The following is a 20,255-nucleotide window of genomic DNA, read 5'->3' as shown; positions in this document are numbered from 1 at the left end:
AAAATCATTTTTATATAAAGAAAAATAATTTAGATGTTGTACTTCTATGTGTCGAAGAGAAACTTTATTCATGATAATCCCAGAAACCAATTCGAAGAACGAGAAAGCTAAACAGATTAAACACTTGCTAATCAATTTAACGTGCCGGGCATGAGAGTGGAACGTGCATAATCAAGGAATATTGATGCAGAAATGAAGATATTGATTCAAACGAGAATAGCATTACGGGAGAAATTATACTTGTTTACCTAAAAGAAATTGACACAGTATGCGATTGAAGAACGTCTTCTCGCGGTGCAAACAAACAATCTTAGAAATCGCTCTCTCAATGAAGTAGTCTAAAGACGAAAGAGAGATATATATAGTTAGAAAATTTTAACCGCAGAACCATTGAGTTAATTGAGTCGTACACGTCAAGTACTTACGTAGGAGGTAATTTTCTAAAAGCCACACAACTTCTATTTGAAGAAACGCTCGTCGCAGAATATTCGAAAATCGATTTGACTGACGAACACCGGTGACGAAAGGGACGCAAATAAGTTGGCGAGAGACGTCATTGCGATAGATTCGACTTCGAATACAATCGTAAAAAAAAAATCAATTTGCGAAAGAATACGCGGAAGGTGGGACGGCGAGCCAGGGTTCGCGGAGATGCGTGGCTGATAGGTCAAAGATCGCATCGAGGACAGAGAGAAAGGACCGTGAAAGTCACGGAGCGGCGGTGAAAGAAAAGGCGCGACCCGAGAAGTGGATGTCTCGAGGTGGTGTGTCCTGGAATTGGAGGGAAACCGTCGTAAACTCGTAATTCTCGAGCAGCGAGTGGCAGTTTCAACCCCCGGGCCCCTCGAAAGGAATAGATAAATACGGATTCGGCGCCTTTGTCGAAGGGAGATAAGCGTTAGGAAAATAAGGCGGCAAAGTGAATAAAGATGAGCAGGCAAAGTGTCCCACCCCCCGGCATCAATTCCTGCGAGAGGATCAGGCCGGAGCGACCCAGAAATACAATACAGAGGCTGGTATGGGGTCCCGGAACACAGTTCCAAGTCGGTCATATCGGCATCCCGGAGGACGAGGGCTCGAATCCGCGGATGGCATTGAGAAGGTACGTGAACCATATTTCCCGGACTTTATTAAATTGCTCGGATCTATATTGAATTTTAGTGTTTCAAAGCAACGATCCTCAAACCTTTTCCAGGCAATGTCGCGCGTTACTGTCTAAAAAAAGCGGTAGTTCTCGCAATTTTGTAGAAGTTGGAGTAAAGTTTGTTACAACAAAAAATTTATAGGACAAATGGGCATTAAGCACTACTGAGTCGTTAAAAATTTGCTTGTATAAAAATGCACTGGAGGACGGGTTCGAGAATTGCTGGGTTAAAAAAAACTTTTCGCGTTTCTGACGACCCAGTTTCAATTATACGTCTCGGGAATAAAAATACGTCTTCCAAAGCGACACGCATATCTTTACGTTCTAGACGTGTCATCTTGAACAATGAGTATACAGAAGCTGCTAATTAAAAATAGATAACGTGCCGCGAATTGCTTTTATGCGTCGTTACGAGGAGAATCGTAACAAAGGATTCTATGCGGCAATAATACGGTTAATTACATTTTGATTAGCGTGTACATCGACGTGAGATCCTGACGCTTCGCTGTCCGCGTGTAACTAGCATCGAATCGCATTGTACGCTCCTCTCCCGAACCAAGAATCAGAGATAATTACCGCCATATCCGTCAGACAGACAGCAGCGACGTGTAATAGGTTTATTTAATCCCGCTGTACGCGTCGCGCACTAATGGAGCATCGAGAGGGGAATCGTCGTGACAATCAATTACATGAAGACGACCGATCAATAGCATGCATGGAAACTACGGTATAAAAAGCAACCGTGAAAATAATTCGCGTATAACAGAAATAGAGGCGTGAATCGTGCGATAAATCCGCTTAACGCCGTTTCCTAATAGGCAGTAACGCGCGCGGTAATAAATCGCCAGCGGAGCTACTTCGTCCGCGGGATGAAAGAAATTAAAGTCGCGACGCGCAACTTCTTAGTAACGGGAACTCGCCATTGCGATTGATTGTTACGCTTATGCAAGACTAGCGGGCTTAGATAATTAGCGCCGGCAGCAGCTTTAATGCGACTCGTTAATCCACAATTACGTGTGTATCGCACAATGAAATATGTATTACTATTTTTATTAATCGTGATTAGGTGAAACTTTATCTACTTTCATCCAATAAAATTTATAAGCCCGCCTCATGTGCATTCAATCGACTGCGTAACAGCGTTTTTACGATAATCCGTCTTTTGTGCGATTTTTAAATGTGCATTAATATTTACAAATAACGGTCGCGGAAAGCTTGATACGCGAAGTACCGTAACTTATATTTTTATTTCTTGAATTCGCTCAGATTTCCATTTATCCAATTGTATAATCGGATTATAGAACAGGATGTAATTTTATTTAGTCTCGCCTCGCATCTCATTACAGTCCGCAAAATAAAATATCGAGTGCATAATGGGACGTTAATCGCGCCAAGGGTTTATGTATTTCTGATTAAAGTTGAATTACCTAGGCATCAGCAACAATTATAAATCCAAACTACAATCGTCAATAAATTATTAGCGTACGTGCTGATATCAGTATTTCTACAAAATCTCCGCAAATTCGTGTAATCCGCAATTCTACCTTTACTATATCCCTCAACTACCGTTTAACAGCACCATCCATGTGATACGAAATAGTTCTTATTGTGCCTCCAAAGTGAACGAGATTGCATAAAACATTCGACGACAATAATCCTTTATGCGAGAAATAATTTTTTTATCTACATTTCTATCACGTTTGTGCATTTGTCTAATTCCGATCATCTGACATAAAAATTACGTCCAACATAGTCTAAAACAATAATCGAAAGTTTAGCACTAAAAGCGCGATAAAATATCAAATCCGTCAAGTGTAAAGCCTTCCGCTGCTGTAAACGTCGTGCAATATATTTTGTGCGAAATGAACCGTGTCTTTATTGTCATAAATAAATGTTACTTTCATATACCTGGCAGGTAACTGAGATTAATTAGTTTGCGTTAACTTACAATCAACACTTGACACACTTTAATTTCCTGTTGTACAATGTAGACAAAATTCTACCGACACGCTGGCACAAACAGGATAATGTGATAACTACATCCTTTCTTTCAGACTGCTGAGATTGTACGAGGGCAGACAATACAGGGAGGCAGCCGGCTTCCTGATGAAGCTGCCGCATTACACCTTAAAGGCCGCACTGCCGGATATTCCAGTGGACCTGTTGATCGAAACGCTGCCACACAGCCTCACCTTGCTGGAGGCGCTCTATTTCCGATTGGTGGAGCTAAACGTCAGCGACACTAAGATTCTGCGGATCGAGCAGGTCCTCTGGAGGATAGTGCACCTGATATCGACCAGTCAAGATCACTTCCGACCGCGGATCTGGTGTAAACTTCTCGTGTCGTTAAACAGATTATCGCCCAGCACGAAGAACACGCTGCTATCGCGAAGACGTGCCCTAGAGAGAGCTGTAGAAGGACTCGGCAAGCACGGACTGGTGCCCTCCTCGCAGACTAACATCTCCGAGAACTCCGTTACGTCGAATCTAGTGCCTTTACCGGTGGCACTGAAGGAGGAACTCGAGACACGAACGGAAGCATACAAATTAGCGTTGCACAAGATCGAGAATTTCGGCAAGCATTCTGGGACCAATAAAGGTACGCGCTTTCAATTGCAGTTAATAGAAATCGCGCTCGGATATTATCGCGTTGCGATAATAAAAATGTCGAATGTTCCTCTAATCTCGTAATATCTAGTGGCTATAATCTTAAATCACATACTATTATAGTATTCCAGTTTCGTGCAACAATCAGCCTATGTTAAACATTTATCCTTCAATTACGGATCTAATTGTTCGAAAAATGAGCGTTAATTATCGCCGGCAGCGAACGTGCCGTTAGATTAGCGAAGCAATATTTTGCGATTATACGCTATTTTTTTCGCCAAGTTCGCTTGGATTTCCATAATGAGATTTGGCATTACGGTGATATAATGAAGCACATAATTCCATCCATCGGAATAAAGTTGTGCGGCCGTTCGTCGCACTATCTATATAACCGGAGCTCCGCGGAACCGTGAAGCATTGGGTTTTAACGGAGTCATGAGCGCCGTATTACGTTTACAAATGCAAATGGACTAATGTCGGGCGCGTGTTAAGCCATTTACATAGGGGACTGCACCGTTCCCTCGTTCGCGAATCGCTTCCCAGAACGTGCAATCCGAGACGCGTCATCACCGGTACGTTTCCGTAGAGAAAGGTGCTAGAGATGTGAAAGAAGTGTGCGCAGGAAGATAAGCGACGCCGCATAAATATTGATAAATGTGTAGAGAAACGTTACTTTCACGGTATCGTCCCCCGCGAAAATAAGCCCAGTGTCAGCAACTGTTCCTTTATATATGGTTGAACTTGTACACCCTTTCGAATCACAATTTTCAACACGTACCTTTCCAACTGATCGATCCCTCTTTTTAATCGTTCATCTTCGAATCGCTGTGACGAAATTTTGATTACGTTAAAACGTGTTTTTGGGCCAATTTCGCGTCATTAGTAATCTCTAATGCCTTCCGTGGAAATTTAATTTGATTTAGCGACAACTTGATTATGTCAAATGAAATTAATGTCTTTCGCTAGAAATTATTTCGCGGCTTTATCGATCAGATAAAGAAAGGTATGATTCACGTTATGATATAATGGGAACGGGCTATCGTCTGAACTGTAACTTATTGGAGCATGAACCTGTCGTAATTTGTGCCTCGCGCGCGAAACTGCGGATGTGCAGCATAATTTAATTTCGCCTCATATAAAGGAAAGTACGGCATATTTAGTTATGATGTCAGATAATCCATGATTTCGCTGTTCATACCGGATATCAGACCGGCTATCTACGTAGCCCGAGGCACAAAAGGCGACGATGGATGCAGTAATAATCGCCTTGCGCCATCATCGGTTCCGCTCTAATAATAAAAAATAATAATAACGACCGAGAAGAGAGAGAGAGAGAGAAGCCCTGATCTTTTCTTACGCTTTTGCAGCGGATCAAGGTGTACAGGCGGCTTCGCATCAGCGGCAGCTTTCCCTCAAGTACAGCGAGATCCAGCAGCGGCTGATCGATAATCAGAGCCTGTTAAACACCTTGGAGAAAGCGGGCGGGCCGTGTAGGTTGGAGAATCTGCTGGCGGAGCTGAAGCACCGGGTCGAGCAAGATAAGGAGGCGCTCCGGCAATGGACGGCCTTGAGGAAATCGACCTCCGGACCGACGAACGCGAAGAATCCGGCGCTCGCCGCCAGATTGTTGCAGTTTTCGCGGGGCTGCGCGCTCGCCCTGCAGTTCATGAGCGAAGATAATCCGCAGGTAAGATTAAGATAAGATTAAGAACGAAGCCGTTTTCATCGGGACGCATCCAGAATTTAATCCTCGAAAATACGCGAGAGAACATTCCTCCCCGCCTCTCGCGTTTCTTTTTGCGAAACGGATCGAGTGAACTCGCGCTCGATCCTTTGGAGATCGACTTGGGCGATGAAACGATATTTGTCGGAGAAATTCGACTTCGGATAGATGAAGAAATAACGCTATCCCCGTTATCCCCGGCGATACTCGCGCAAGAGAGTCATCGCCGATTATCTACCCGCGAGACAATTCGCGCGACCGTCCCGAGCGCAAGAAGGTGTGAAAACGTCTCTGGCACAGAGACGGTGGACTGCCAGAACAATGGGAGCGTCGTATACGATCGCGATTCGTTTTTCGGGCTCCGTGGGAAACCCGTGCGGTCGGCGGCCGCAACAATAAGAAGAGCCCTGCGCCGTCAGGCGCGAGAAAATGACCCCGATACACAAGTACGACAACACGTGCAACTGCTACGATTCCCGCGGGATTGCGGCATGCGACTCCGGCAGCTGACGCGTCCAAGACGAAGCCACGAACGATGTCAAAGGCGCCCGTGTGTAACCACCGTGGAATCCCATAAGGGCCCTACGGCGGACCTAAATTACACGAGTTTACTCCTGCATCCGCTTACACTCACGGCTGAGACGACAGTAGCGCGGGAGCCGCGTAGGCAACTCGATATCAAATCCGGAAATGAGTCGCGCGGCGCGCGAATTAATAGATAAACGCGGCGGGATTGACAATGATTCGGATAGGATATAGATTAAAACGAACATGGTAACGTAATGGAGATGCGTGTTTAAAACTCGCGCGAGCAGAAACCGCGGGCGGGTGCTCATTCGCGGGCGTAAATTATTTCCATCAATGGATACGGACGCGTAACGCGCATTTGATACGAGCTTCATCGCTCTGAAACTTCAGTCGGAATAAAATATCACTGTGCGGCCTATATGCGCTCGCATATACGCGGCGCGTTAATAATCCGCCGCGAAATACGCGGGGTGGCCTGCCGTTAATGCGAATCAAATAGAAAATTATTTTTTAATCGAGCAGAAAAACAAGCGCGTCTGGGCGATATGCGATTTATTGCAAATTCCATCGTAACTCGCGCGCGGTTCTTTATATGTGCGTGTATATAAAATTTGCGACTGAGAACACGATTACGCAGTTTCGAATAATATTATCCCGTCGAATTCATCGCAAAGTCAATATACAACATTCATGAGAGAAAATGTTTTGGAGAGCGCGCGCGAGCGCGTGTGCGCCAAGTATTAATGCGCGCGAAGCGTTAATACGGACGTTATGATTAATATCGCGTGTATTAATGCCAAGTCATAAATTATCGCCGCTGGGAGAGCGACGACGCACACACGTGATAAATATTTCACGCGTCCGACTGCCGCGTCCGTTGCCGCGCGGTGCGTCGCGGTGCAATAAAGATCGCAAATTGAATACGCTGTCGTTGCCGGCCGATACGCCCAGGATTTTCAGCGGCGTTTCGGAAAAACGCGAAACACAAAACTATACCCCGGTCGCGACCAGGTGACACGTGCGATTTACTTGACGCGTGTTTCCCTACGAGAATAGCAATTTCTATTTCACCGGCCCAGGTTCCGCGAGTCGATGATCAAATCGATCATGATTTTTCGGACCGGTTGATTCGATGACGACTAGATTCTTCAGTGATCTCGTAAGGGGAGCCGCATAACACTTCGTCGATATCTTATTAACGCACGGAAAGACCGGCTAAGGCAAAAATAACTAGAATAAAAATGTTGCCGTATAAATAGTAGGGGCATCTACATTGTTTTGCGTTGCAACATTCTCTAAGGGCCGGTTTCACAAACGTCGGTTAACTGCTAACCGAAGGTTAATCGATTCTCTGTCTCTTCTTAGATAACAAAACGGAAAAAGATAGGGAGTTGACTGAACTCTGGTTAACAGTTAACCGACGTTTGTGAAATTGGCCCTAAGTTTGCTGCACAAATCGCATATAATTGTCTCCACTACTTATTAATGTGGGAATGACAACCACAGATATAGCTGTCCTAAATATTACTATTTATTGGGGATGTGCCAACTCTAATTAGACATGTGGTAACCGTATCGGTCTCTCCGTTGCGTATAGTCGACATCTGTTGGACGTCCACGGAGGGAATTTTCTCGTAAAATTTATCCAGAAAATCATGCAATCGTGGAATAACGTGGCATTTGTAAATATCAGCTTAATTATTGATTTGTACATGATCTCAACTCGATTTCAATATGATATTCACCAGATTCTTCATCGACTTGTAAACCCGGGGGGGGGGGGGCGACACATATAAACGGCGAAATTATTTTGCATATTTCCCTCGCCGTCCCTCTTTCTGAACGAGACAGAAAGGAAGAACGACGCTTTGATGACGAAACTGACTACGCCCAGGCGCTCGGTCGGGGGCGATATTCGGCACGACGGCGTCTAAAATGTTTTCGGTAAACGCACAACGTTCACCCGTTGACGAAATTTCGGGAGAATTCGGTGGAAAATGCGGCGAGTCCTGCTATCGTCAGGTGTTTAAACGGATTGTCGATAATGGATGCGCGCGGCGGTGCCTCCGCGATTGCATTACTGTCGTCAAATTGAAAGCAAAAATACGCGAATAATTATCTTATTTATTCCCATTTGTAGACGACGATGACGGCGAATTGTAAAAAGAATGGAAAGTGGCACCCCCTCCCCCTAGATTGTTATATAACAGAATCGAAATGGAAAAGCGGCCACGGCATGCCAAAACGCGTTAATTGCTTTCCATTGAGTGCATTTTAATTGGAAGCTCAGAGTCGACTGCAAATCCCAATCGAAAACGAGTGGATCGAAGAGAGGATGCTGCCATTATTCAGTAGTTTCTCTATAGTACGCGACATCCACTCGATTGCTTTCGCATGATAATAATACTCTAGTCTTTCATACGGTAACGTAATTTGCGTGAAAGAAAAACATTCTCTTTTTATCAATATATTTTTTTAATACATTTAAAAAAAAAGATTGAGTGACTGATAAATAGTCAGTTAAACAATGTTTCTTTCATTCGTCACGCGAGCAAGATATAGCCCAACATTTCCTCGCGATTATTTCATGTCGATATTCGCCAATTTTATTTCTTGTTATTTTCCATACGCACGGAAACACAAATATTAAATACGCGATGAGGAAAAGTGATAAGAAAGTTATTTAAATGTTTAATTGTGCGAGCTAGTAATACAAAACCAGCGCAAAATTTAAGAACCCAACGGAAGTCAATATTAAAGTTAGAAAAAATAGGGAAGACGTCCTAAAGAATTAGGACATCTGGTCGACAGAAGTGCTCGTTGCGAGAGAAATAAATATTCAGGTTACAGGGATAAATACTCAAGTATATAAATATTCAAAAAATATCGGAAGAAAAGGAGGTGTTTTATAGCGAAGCACTTTGTACGTCCAAAGCCGGCGCTATATCACGAGCTATCCCGTGCAGGTTTTCCATTTGGACGAAAATCTCGGCGACGACTACGAGGAGGAGTCCAGCAGCGCTGGTTATCACACGGACGAGAGCTGTAGCCCGACTCCGGAGCCGGTTGTAACGGGCAGCAACTGCGAGGCGCTCGGCGTGGAAGGAAATTGCTCAGATTTAACCTCGGCGAGTATCACAGTGGAACAACTCGCCGAGAGATACGGCGCTCTCTACGCTCAGGCTAACTTGCATACCCTGGATGCCTTGGACGCACTGGAGTCCCTCAAGGACGCTCCTGATTTAAAAGCGAAGATTCTCTACTCGGTGGTGGTGGTGAGTACCTTTATTTTAAGTCGAGCAATTTAAAATGGAACGGAAAGGTGCTCCTTCTCCTTCCGCTAAACTGCGACTATTACTTGTCAACTGAATAATCGATTAATTATACTTGAGAGATCTCTCAGTCCTACTTTTCTTTCGTAATATTCTAGCCTTGTTGTCGGAAAAAATTAAGTGCCTCGATACACGGGAAGAATTTTCTCTTAAAATTTATTCTGAAAATCATGTAACCGACAACGTGGCATTTTGAGGAATTTTATGAGTTTTTTTTAAATTTTACCATACTTTTTCCTAATTATTATCGTATGGTAAAATTTCAAAAAGCTCTCATAAAGTTTTTCAAAATGCCGTGTTGTCCCACGATTACATGATTTTCAGGGTAAATTTTAAAAGAAAATTCACCCCGTGTATAAATCCAATATTTAACCAAAAATATATTTTAAATAAAAGATAAATTTAAATTGTATGACAATCACCGACGGCAGATAGCGCCGCGCATAAACTGTAAAATGAGAAGTCCTACAAGATCAGCGGAAAAATTCGACTTTTTCCTCGTCGATCATTTTAGCGCGACTTTCGCCACATGAAAAGGGCCAAGCGCGACAGAAGGCGCAACGATGCGCGGTCGTGAATTATTGTACGAATAGCACTCGATCATCCGCAGAAACGTGTTACGAATTAGCCACGTGCAGGCGCGAAATTATCGTGCGCATATTCGCAATACGTCGCTGTGCGCTTCGCGCCTGTATTATTAACAGAATACCAATAAAAAGTTTGTCCAGTAAATGCACTTAATATCGTAGTCCAGGCTAATATCTGTCCGGTTGCGTTAGTGTACGATCGCGTGAGTAATTACTCAATTAATTAAATTTACAGAGCTATCGCGCTACGTGAAAGGAAGTTAATTACTTTGATTGCTATATAATTAACATTTTGACAAACACGCGTTCACGCTAATATTAAAATGCGACTGATACTACACGAAATAGTCACAACGATGTTAATATAACGATCAATTTTCATTACCGCGTTGTATAATTTTCCGTTTTTTTTTTAATTTCGATTACTACGGGCACACGATGTAGGAAGCCATTTCGATGTCTCTGTTTTCCACGAACGCACAATTAAAATATTATCCCGGCATGTTGCCACACGTCGTATCGTTTTACACATAAATCAAATAACGCCAAATACAAATTTCAATTATTTCGTAACACAATAAAAGATCCTCTCGTTTAAATCAATAGATGTAATTTAATTCTCGATATGCTCAACATGCTCGCCTGTTTACGTTAGAGAAATAAACTATGAAAGTATTTGCTTAACGTACACCGCGGACGAATTTGCATCCTCATATACCAGTTTTATACAGTAATTTCATGCCCAAGCCGACGTGTGCGCAAATCCCGTTTTTATAATGAACGAGAAGTAAATTCGAGAGACGATGGTGCGAAACGTCCACGAAAACCGCCCCCAAAAAAGTAGCTATTAGTCTAATGCATACATAATTAAACTGATACACACGTGCACGTGAGTCTAAATAGCTTACATGAATTGTATATATGTTGTCAAGAGCAAACGCAGTTCGTGTCAAAGGTTTCGGGACATGAAGCGAGATATTGGGTTACACCCCAACTCACAGCGAAATCTGTTACGCCGTAATTACATCGGGCGAGATTAAGCTATTTAGCGTATCCGGAAAAATGTTCCCTCGACGTATGCGAGTAACATAATTATTTTATACAAATCCTTTTTAATACGCGTGCGTTGATTTGGATAATTTAAAACCTCGTCTGCATTTGGACTACGTAATCAAGCCAGCGCGAATATTTATATTTCAAGTGCAGACACCGAAAATTCGACAGGGTTTTTGCAACTTTTTCAACCGCACAAGCTTATTGCTCCTTTCAGATTCGGTTGCTCCAAATGCAAGCACGTTTCGAAAAATAAGGTCGCATTAGTTTTCGCGCGTCAGCGAGAAAACGACAATACTACGAACCGTCGCGTGAAAGATCGCGAAGCTCATTTTTGCGCGGCATTGAATGTTGCTTCACAAATCGCTATGGAAACTGAACGTCGCGCCGTCGTTGACATTGAGAGCTAATGGATTACATTAGATTGATCACTTATCATTAAGATGCAATAAGACGCAACATGCAGATGAGGTTTTAAATTATCCAAATTAACGCATCAACGCACGCATATTAAAAAGGATTTACATAAAATAATTATGTTACACGCATACGTCGAGGGAACATTTTTCCGGATACGCTAAATACCTTAATCTCACCCGATGTAATTGACTAATGCAGGATTACACTGGATCCGATATCCGATACACGTATCATATTCGATATCGAACGTCGTACGTCGGATATCAGAGCCAGCGTGAATCCTGCATAATCTCTTTCGCAAGGTCGTATCTCGATTTTACGCGGTTTCCGGTTTTCCTGCTCTATCACTCATTCTGGACCAGAACGAGCAGAAAAGCCGGGAGCTGCGTAAAACCGAGACGCGATCTTTCGAAAGAGATCAGTCGATATGCCTCCGAGAAGAAAAACGTCGGCAAAATTAGGATTTAAACTTTTCCACGGGTGCACGTAGAAGGGTGGGATTCGACGCTTTCAACGTGACGCGTCCCGATCAGACGCGACGAAACGGACAAATCGCAAAAGCTTTGGTCGCGCAGTTTCAGTGTTACGGCGGCTTTGAAAAAGTCGCGGTTGTGTGTCGCGAGGAGGAGAGAGTTGACGAAATCTAAATGGGAACGCACACACACGGGGGAGAGGGGCCGAGAGCCGCGGTATGTCGACAAACACTTGTTCTCCACTTGCACTCTCCACGTCGGATAACATGAAAGCCCGGGGTGCCAACGAGGACGCGAGGCGCGCACTCCGTATACATTGCATTCCGTGTTTACACGTGCTGTAATCGCGCTTTAAAGGCCGCGCCGTGCCGGATCTGCTGCCGCGTTTCCTTTACGTCCAGAGTATTCCGCGAGCGACGTGCATTCCGCAGTTCCGATCTTCCCTCTTCCTCCTCCCCGCCGGCAACTCGGCGGAAGGTTGTCGTCATGGACATAATATATCTAGACCGAGCGTTTGCCTTTATGTGAGCAGTGGGGGTGGAGGTTCACGTAGAAAAGGACAAACTCTTTCTCGTTCGCACGTGGACAAGAGAAAACAAAATAGCACAAAACAGAGTTTGTCCTTTTTGACGTAAACCTCCACCCCCACTGCTCAATGCTCGGTCTAGATATATTATGTCTATGGTTGTCGTTTTCCACAACGTTTAAATATTAAATTTCGATGGGCGAGTTTATGGTTCCAACTTTTTTTTTAAATTAAAGTTTGTGTGAAGTCAAGCAGATAATGAGCTCCTCTACCCCCTGAAACTTAATTTACAAGAGCTTCTTTATTTTCAGCTGTTCGTACTGTGCTTCGGTTTCACGGAAGGAGAAATTGCTCTCTTTCTCTTTTTCCTCTATCGAACTAATCAAGACTAATTACGTGTGAAGAAATAGAAACGCCAAGTGCGTGCAAAATATGATTCTGTGCATTTTCTCGAGAAGTCAAGAATACACAAAGGAGAAAAGAAATTGGTTCGATTGTAGGTCATGACAATTTATAGGAGTGAGAACACGCGCGACGCGCGATAAAATCGATACGTATCGCGCGATAATACATCGAAAAATCTATAGATCTTCGGCTCTCACGCTGTGTAAAGAAATGATAAATTTCTTTTACCTGCCACTTTGAACCGGTATTTACAAAGTAAATGCTTCATTGTGGATGAAGTGAAAAGCGACCCATTTCGCGTCCGCGCCGTGTCGTCTCGTTGATCCAAATAATTTCATTTGCGCGGAAAACTCAATTTTATGATGAACGGAGTCTTTGAGCAAAAAATTATGAACCTCTCGTACGACGTGCAATTAAAAATTTTTTTAAGCGGCTATTTTTACATTGCAAATACAAAATTTAAATTAAATATACAGAGGGTGCGTGCAATTATTAATATTTATTCTTGATGTCTTTTAATTAAACGAATATTTCTTGCGTTAATTACAGCACTTTATGTAGACTGCATTTTACGATCACGTGTAATGGAAACGGGTATTAAAAAAAAACAGGGAAAAATCGGTATATACCTTCGCGAAATAATCCGCATTAAAACCAAAAGGTACTCTTCATTAGCAGCGAGTGCGAAGTGCGACGGAGCGCTTTAAAATTGCGCGTGTTTCCGGCCAGGTTCTATTATTTAAAGCAAAACTGAGAGTATCTTGCGAAACGCTGTGTTCGGAAGCTCCACCTATTAGCTTTTAGCATTTCTTTTTATTCGTTGGCGGAAAGTGAAACGCAATGGAAAAAGGAAGGTACAGCCGTGAACGAGAGAAAGAGAGAAAGATAACTTTTTCTACGCGAGAGTTAATCTTAAAATGAATTTCGAGCAGAGGATCGACGGTTTTTGTATATATAAGTATGCTGCAAGATTATTTTTACTACCACCACGCACCTGTCTCCCGCCCGATCGATGGACCATTAACGTCAAAGCCGCCGGAGGGCGGGAGGGAGGGGAAAGAGCGAAGGGATGATCGGGTGGTGCGAAAGGGAGCCGAAGGGGGAGCACACTTTTGCGATAGAGTATACTCGGCGAGTGGCAGAGAAAGAGAGAGAGAGAGAGGGAGAGAGAGAGAGAGACGCGCTAGTCCGTCAGCCTGAGGCTATTAGGTACTTTGCATACATACACGGATACATACAGGTGCCTTTCACACGGATATCTGGGAAATCGATGAACTAAAATAAATATCCACGAAGAAAGCGACACACACGCGCCAACACGAACTATTCCTCCTCGATACCTCACGCGTTTATGTCACCTTGCGGATTGGGCTGTCGTCACTTGGTCGATAACCCGACCGGGACGATTCGCAAAATACACATATTTCCCCCGGACAAGTGCCCACCACGTGTGTGATTTCAACGGCGGCCCGTCAGAGCTGATGGCCGGGCCGACACGCGCGTCGTTTTCGGACAAGGCAACTAAGTCCGTTGCGAGTGCACAGCCAATTTCAATCAGCAATGCGATCCATTCCAATTCCGTAATAGCTCAATGTATAACATGTGTGCGGACTGCCTCTCGCTATCTCTCATGCAAATATCGCCAAGACGGCGGGATAAAGCATCGAAGGACGAACGAAATATTGGCAGCCACTGATCGATATTTTAAAGAACCCGAAATCACCAGTAAAACGTCCTTCGGAGAGAGCTTATTCTCCGCTTACTATCGCATCAAATAAAGTACGTAAGGCAACCGCTTTCTTAAATAATGCAGCCGAGATATCTAACGTGCCATTCCACCGGTATTTCCGTCGCTATCTCGTTTCGCGCACAGATTTTCCAGTAAAATAAGCACAGCGGAGGCACTTCCTCACTACTATTTGCCTCGTGCATTTTTGTTTTCTTTTACGAGGAAACTCTCGTCCTTATATGTACCTTAAATGTGCTCGTAGATAGAACGTAACGACATAAAGGTGTGCTAGTGCTGATAAGTCATGATACTGTCTCTTGAAACGAGATTACTAGTTACAATAGCAGCCGTGTTAATGTGTAGATATCCCCTTGAAACCTCGAATCCCACGAATAAACAATTAGGCAATTTTAATTAATAGAGAAAAGTCCCCCTATTATGAGACAAGTTCCTAATATGAGATATCAGGGCTTTGTTAAATTAACAAGCGTCATTGGTACCACCGTGAATCTGTTGCTCTTGAAATCTGTTTAGTGGAAAATTCTTTGTTAGATCGCGCAATCGTCGCGAAAAATTATTTGTAATTGAATTTGGACGATGAAAACCTCTGACGTTAAAAGCATATCTCATAATAGGGGGACTTTCCTCTAATTAATTTATCTGCGGCAACTTTGACCGTAATAACAACATCAAGAACACTGAAAGTACAGAGCACTTGTAATACTTGCGAACTTTGTATAAGCAAGAATTAATATTAAAGTGAAATTCAAGTGTAGGATATTCCCGTATACGTATTCGCGCACGATGTCTCGTATGTATTCTGGAAAATCAAGAGACTCTCATCTCGCGCTGAGCATATCTTTCAGAAGATAGATCTTTTCATAAGGGTTATTTTTACTATATACCGCCGCTTATTCAACGCGGTCAACTTAGAATACGAGAAATTGACAAGGACGTAGAAATAAGAAATAATTCAAACGTATGAACAATTTCTTTAAACGATAAACTACATCTCCGACCGAAGATAAATATTAACTTGCGTTTGAAAAAGTATTTTACGTGTATTTTCACGTACAGTCATTTTGTAGGAAATTTAAGATCCTATGAATGTTGGCGAATTAACGATATGTAATTAGAGACAAAGATTTTATCAAACGTAAAATGAACGTTCTGCTAATTGGCTCCAAAACGATAACACCGTCAAAAATTATGTATATATTTGTTAATCGCGCAGTAGAGCTGTTTCATTAATTCTCTCAACGTGTCAATTAAATCGAGTTCTGCAAAATGCAGCCAACTGATGTTCGAAATATCATTAACGTTGCTTTTTTTTTATACGATCGCGAGTGATGTGTCTATACATCTGTCAGCCTATCGTCCCGCGGCTAATATGTAACTCAAGCTCTGTAAATGTGGCTCAAAGATGGCTTTCACACACGAATACGCGAGAAGCACGCGATAAAATAGATATTGCAAGGCGATTTTTTTTCTGTCGGAGACGTTTTTCTCGCTCTTTCTTACACACCCACGCCACAACACGTGCTGCACCGATTGTGAGCGTCCCAGAAATACTGCTCCTCTCAACTGTAAATGACAGAAGAGAACTTTGGAGAGAGATGACAATATCGTGTATTAAAGACAATTCTTCATGTAGCTGCTTACACAAATAACAGCTTTAGCAACCCATTACAATTCAATTTAATGCTGCGGTGTGGTTTGCAGACCACGCTGTACATTCAGCTGGCGGTCACGCAGAGCAGTCCAAGTCTAACTTTCTAAGTTCCAACTCAATTTCGTGGAATTTCGTGTATCAGTAACGTTCGGCATTCTCGATATTAATATCCACCCAAAATTCATGGATCCGTTTATGAGAATTAACTAACGATAGCTTAAATACTCCTTCATAACAATTGACAATTGATATCATCCTCAGTTTTTATATTATAATTTTTTTACTTATATATCAGCCTGGATAAAATGATTGCGCTCTTGAAATATAATTCTCTTTGGAATAATTTACCGATAAAAATAATATAATATTTCTACATTATCGATTCAACGAAATATTAGGGTACGAATTAATTAGGGACTCTGATATCAGTCTGGTACGTTATAATTTTAATGTTTTAATCGGGAAACCGTTTGCGTCGAGTTTTTAAAGTCGAAGTTTTTAAGTGCCTCGTGAATCAACTCCGAGAACATGGATTTTTGTTTCAAGCGGTAGAAAATACTGGGTTACACAAACAAATGGAGAAGACCATGCCGCGTTGTGCTCATAGTAACATACCGATCGAAGTCGCTGTGTGGCCAGTTTCTTCGAATTCATAAAAGATATCTAGGTAAAAATGCAAGAGTTGTGACACAACAAACGCGAACCTTTCCACCTGTAACGGTACCGGATAAACAGTTAGCTCGTTGAAAACGAGTCGCTGTTAAAAGCGGTAATTCATCAACAATGCTCGTAAATTATCGCTGTAAATCCAATGGCGGGGAGGCTTCTTTCGTATCATGTGATACCGCGTGATTTCCTCGTAATTACGCGATAACCGGGAAAAGATAGAAGAAACGCGCTCGCATACCATCTAATTAAAGCAACCGGGCTATTCTTGCGACAGTACCGCTGCTCCGATTTCATAGATTACGATTGACATATACATACGTGCGTTAATAAACACGACGTAATAGTATGACAAAGGTAAAATGTGTTGGTAACAATTTTTATACTGTGTTCGCAAAATATGATTAAAAACACGTTTAATACTTTGCACATAGCATCAAGCTTTCGAATAAGTGATTCTCGTGAAAGAGAAATTAAAGCAAATCGTGTCATCGCGTGTTTGGAATTACGCTGAATGGACCAGCACAATTATCGCGATGACAAGGTAAAGATTAATAACTCAGAATAGAAATTCAACTTTTAGCGAGTAGTCCTAAACATTTTAGATTTCGCGACATTGCTGTCACAATTTTTTAAATGAAAAATTGCTATAAGCCCGTAAAACTTATCAAACATCTAATGAAAAGATAGCGATTTACTCAATAAGATATAAAAGATACGGTTTTTAATGATATCTGCAACGTGTTTATCAAATATGGCTGCATCAAATTAATCTGCTATCACAGTATCAAATGTTCGCATGAAAGAAATCATTTAATCGTTTGCAAAACGACCTCGACGTCAATCATGAATCAGCGGACGTGTTCTAACTCTAATCTCTGTCTAACATCCGTCCATGATAATCGTCCTACGTATTAAAAAAAGTGTCGTACGCGACACGTGCCCGAACTCCTTCCGCATTCTACTTGTTGTTCGTCTTAAATATTTTAATGTGCAACGTCTCGTCGAGAAGACGCGCGTATCTATTTAGAGACATGCACATTTTAGAGTGGAATTAGAGACTCACCAACTACAGCCACTGCTAATCATCATTTTGACCTCCGCAGCTCTCGTGGCGTCTAGCTGGCATGGTCCAGACGTCGAGGCGCCTGGAAGCCTTGAAGATCCTGAACGGCGCGGCCGCGGCCCAGACAGCGGCGGCGACCCCGGAGCTCGAGGAATGCATAAAGAGACAGCTGGCCACTTCCGGGGCGCAGACCGGTTCCCGTGAGGTCGCCGAGCAGGTGGTCAGCCAGTTGGAGAGGACACTGTACGACTTTCCGTGTCTGCATGGCTGCGCCGAGGTCAAGAATTACGCCATCGCCTGCTCCACTTTGGCCTGGGCGTGCCTGGCACGTTCCACGCCGCTGGTGCTCGATGCGGCGCAGAGTCTCGAGTTCCGCAGAGACGTGCACGTGAGGCATCACGCTTCCCCGAATCCGCACGGGACCAGGATCAGGTCGGTCCTGTGGCCAGGACTTCGCGAGGGCTGCCAAGGTCCCTGCCTTCACAGAGCCGTCGTGCTAACTTGCTGAAATACTGCGACTTTTCTATAAAAAAAAAAGAAACAAGTAACTCGTGCAGAATTGTCTCTCAAAAACATGTTCATGATATGAAAACATTTTTCGTTATATATATGAAATTTTTCCAAGTATATACAGGGAGTCCACCGAGTGAATCCAGCCCCATCAGGTAAACTATACAATGAGATTTTCTAAGAATTTAATTAAATATAAACTAACAATAAAATAAAATAATACATTTAATAATCACAAGACACTTGTCTTCGTTTCAAAAACGTAATATCGCTCTTAGCATAATTTGCATGAGCATCTTTTGGAGAAAAGTTTCGCTAAAACTTGCAGATTTTTACACAAGTATATTATAGCATGACATAAATAATTCAGATTTGTGTGCAGCTATCAATTTACGAGACGTCTCTCTGCAGAGTTTTCAGAAGTGCAATTTGACAACGAAAAAGAGAGAGAGAGAGAGAGAGAGAGAGAGAGAGAGAGAGAGAGAGAGAGAGAGAGAGAGAGAGAGATGCACGAGGTCGAACTCGCTAATTGAATGCACGATGAAAGGCAGAGACAATAACGCGTGGGATGCGGCACCGCAGCATGCTCCAATTTCATTCGCGCTTATGATATGCATTCTACACCGTTGACACTTGACGCCGCAACCGGACCTTAAATTTCAGAAACGTATCTCGGGCGTGTTGCTCGCGGTTCCGCTAACCGCAGAACCAAGAATTCAGGGTAGTATGACATGGTATGTTGCGGTGCATCAACCCATATATTTTTGTTTACTCGAGTCTTTGTCCATATCGCGTTGTCGTAAACGAGAGAAAGGTATATAGATTGACATGGAACGTATCGATCGATACGATGCTCGATCCAAAAGAAGTCGAATGAAAAACAATTACGTAATAAACCATAAACGGATAAAACATATACGTAAAAGTAAGACGTGCATACCTTTGTCACATTTAATAAGAGATTAACTCTGAAATTAATATTTATTTTCTCGCGAAAGATATAACGTATCTTTATATTATGAGACACTTACGTGTCTCCGATGGCTGCTGTACCTGTGAAAGAATTTGTCTTTTCGATTTAACAATTGGCGTTTTAAGAAGAGAAATTCTTTAATGCGACTACACTTAAGTTTCTCAAAACCTGAGAATGCATAGACGTACTTATTTCTTACAATCAAAATACAATAACAGAAGGTAAGAATATAATAACGATAGGAGATAAATGGACCATACTGAATTGCATAACACAAAGAAATATTAATATATACTCGTATTTATATCTAAGCTAAGGGATTTTAATGCTCAAATGTATCAAATTTACATTAAATACTATATAGTATATACAGGGTGGGCCATTTTAATTTATACAGTCGATTTTTTAAAAAACTAAAAGAGATATGAAAAAATGTTTCAGACAAAAGTTGTATGGTTTCGAGGGGGACATAAGATGGTACCATAGGTTTGACCTTGAAGAGTAATTTGAAGGTCACATGAAGGTTACCTTCAATTTCTTAAATGGAACCTACTATTTCTCGTTACATATTCTTGTAGGTTATCTCGAGAGCTTTCCAAAACACTATATTAAAATATTTTTTCATTCAGTAATTTTCGAATTATGAGGCTCCAAAGCAGTACGTTCGCATACTTTGACATAAGGTACAAAATATCTTGTATGTTGTCATGTTATGATTCAAGTTGATCCTTCGGTATCATTCCAAGGTCAAATCAACTTTTCACCCAAATCTTTGTAGTTATGCATGTTTAAAAAAAAATTCGGATCATTCTACTTTTAGCGATATACAGGAACAGTGACG

At 42.3% G+C, this 20,255-nt stretch overlaps 1 protein-coding gene across 1 annotated transcript; it reads left to right on the top strand.

Moving 5' to 3' along the window:
- Positions 1-332: 332 nt before the first annotated feature.
- LOC105568064 lies at positions 333-18,460 on the top strand. Its single transcript, XM_012023439.1, has 5 exons — positions 333-1,102; positions 3,199-3,743; positions 5,119-5,438; positions 8,969-9,277; positions 17,972-18,460. The coding sequence occupies exons 1-5, from the start codon at positions 930-932 to the stop codon at positions 18,437-18,439; spliced, it is 1,815 nt and encodes a 604-aa protein (XP_011878829.1). The 5' UTR covers positions 333-929; the 3' UTR covers positions 18,440-18,460.
- The last annotated feature ends 1,795 nt before the right edge of the window (positions 18,461-20,255 follow it).

The sequence above is a fragment of the Vollenhovia emeryi genome, unplaced genomic scaffold (assembly GCF_000949405.1).
Source record: "Vollenhovia emeryi isolate VEMERY1.0 unplaced genomic scaffold, V.emery_V1.0 DF939132.1, whole genome shotgun sequence".
Lineage (NCBI taxonomy): Eukaryota > Metazoa > Arthropoda > Insecta > Hymenoptera > Formicidae > Vollenhovia > Vollenhovia emeryi.
This window is presented reverse-complemented; position numbering and strand designations above follow the sequence as displayed.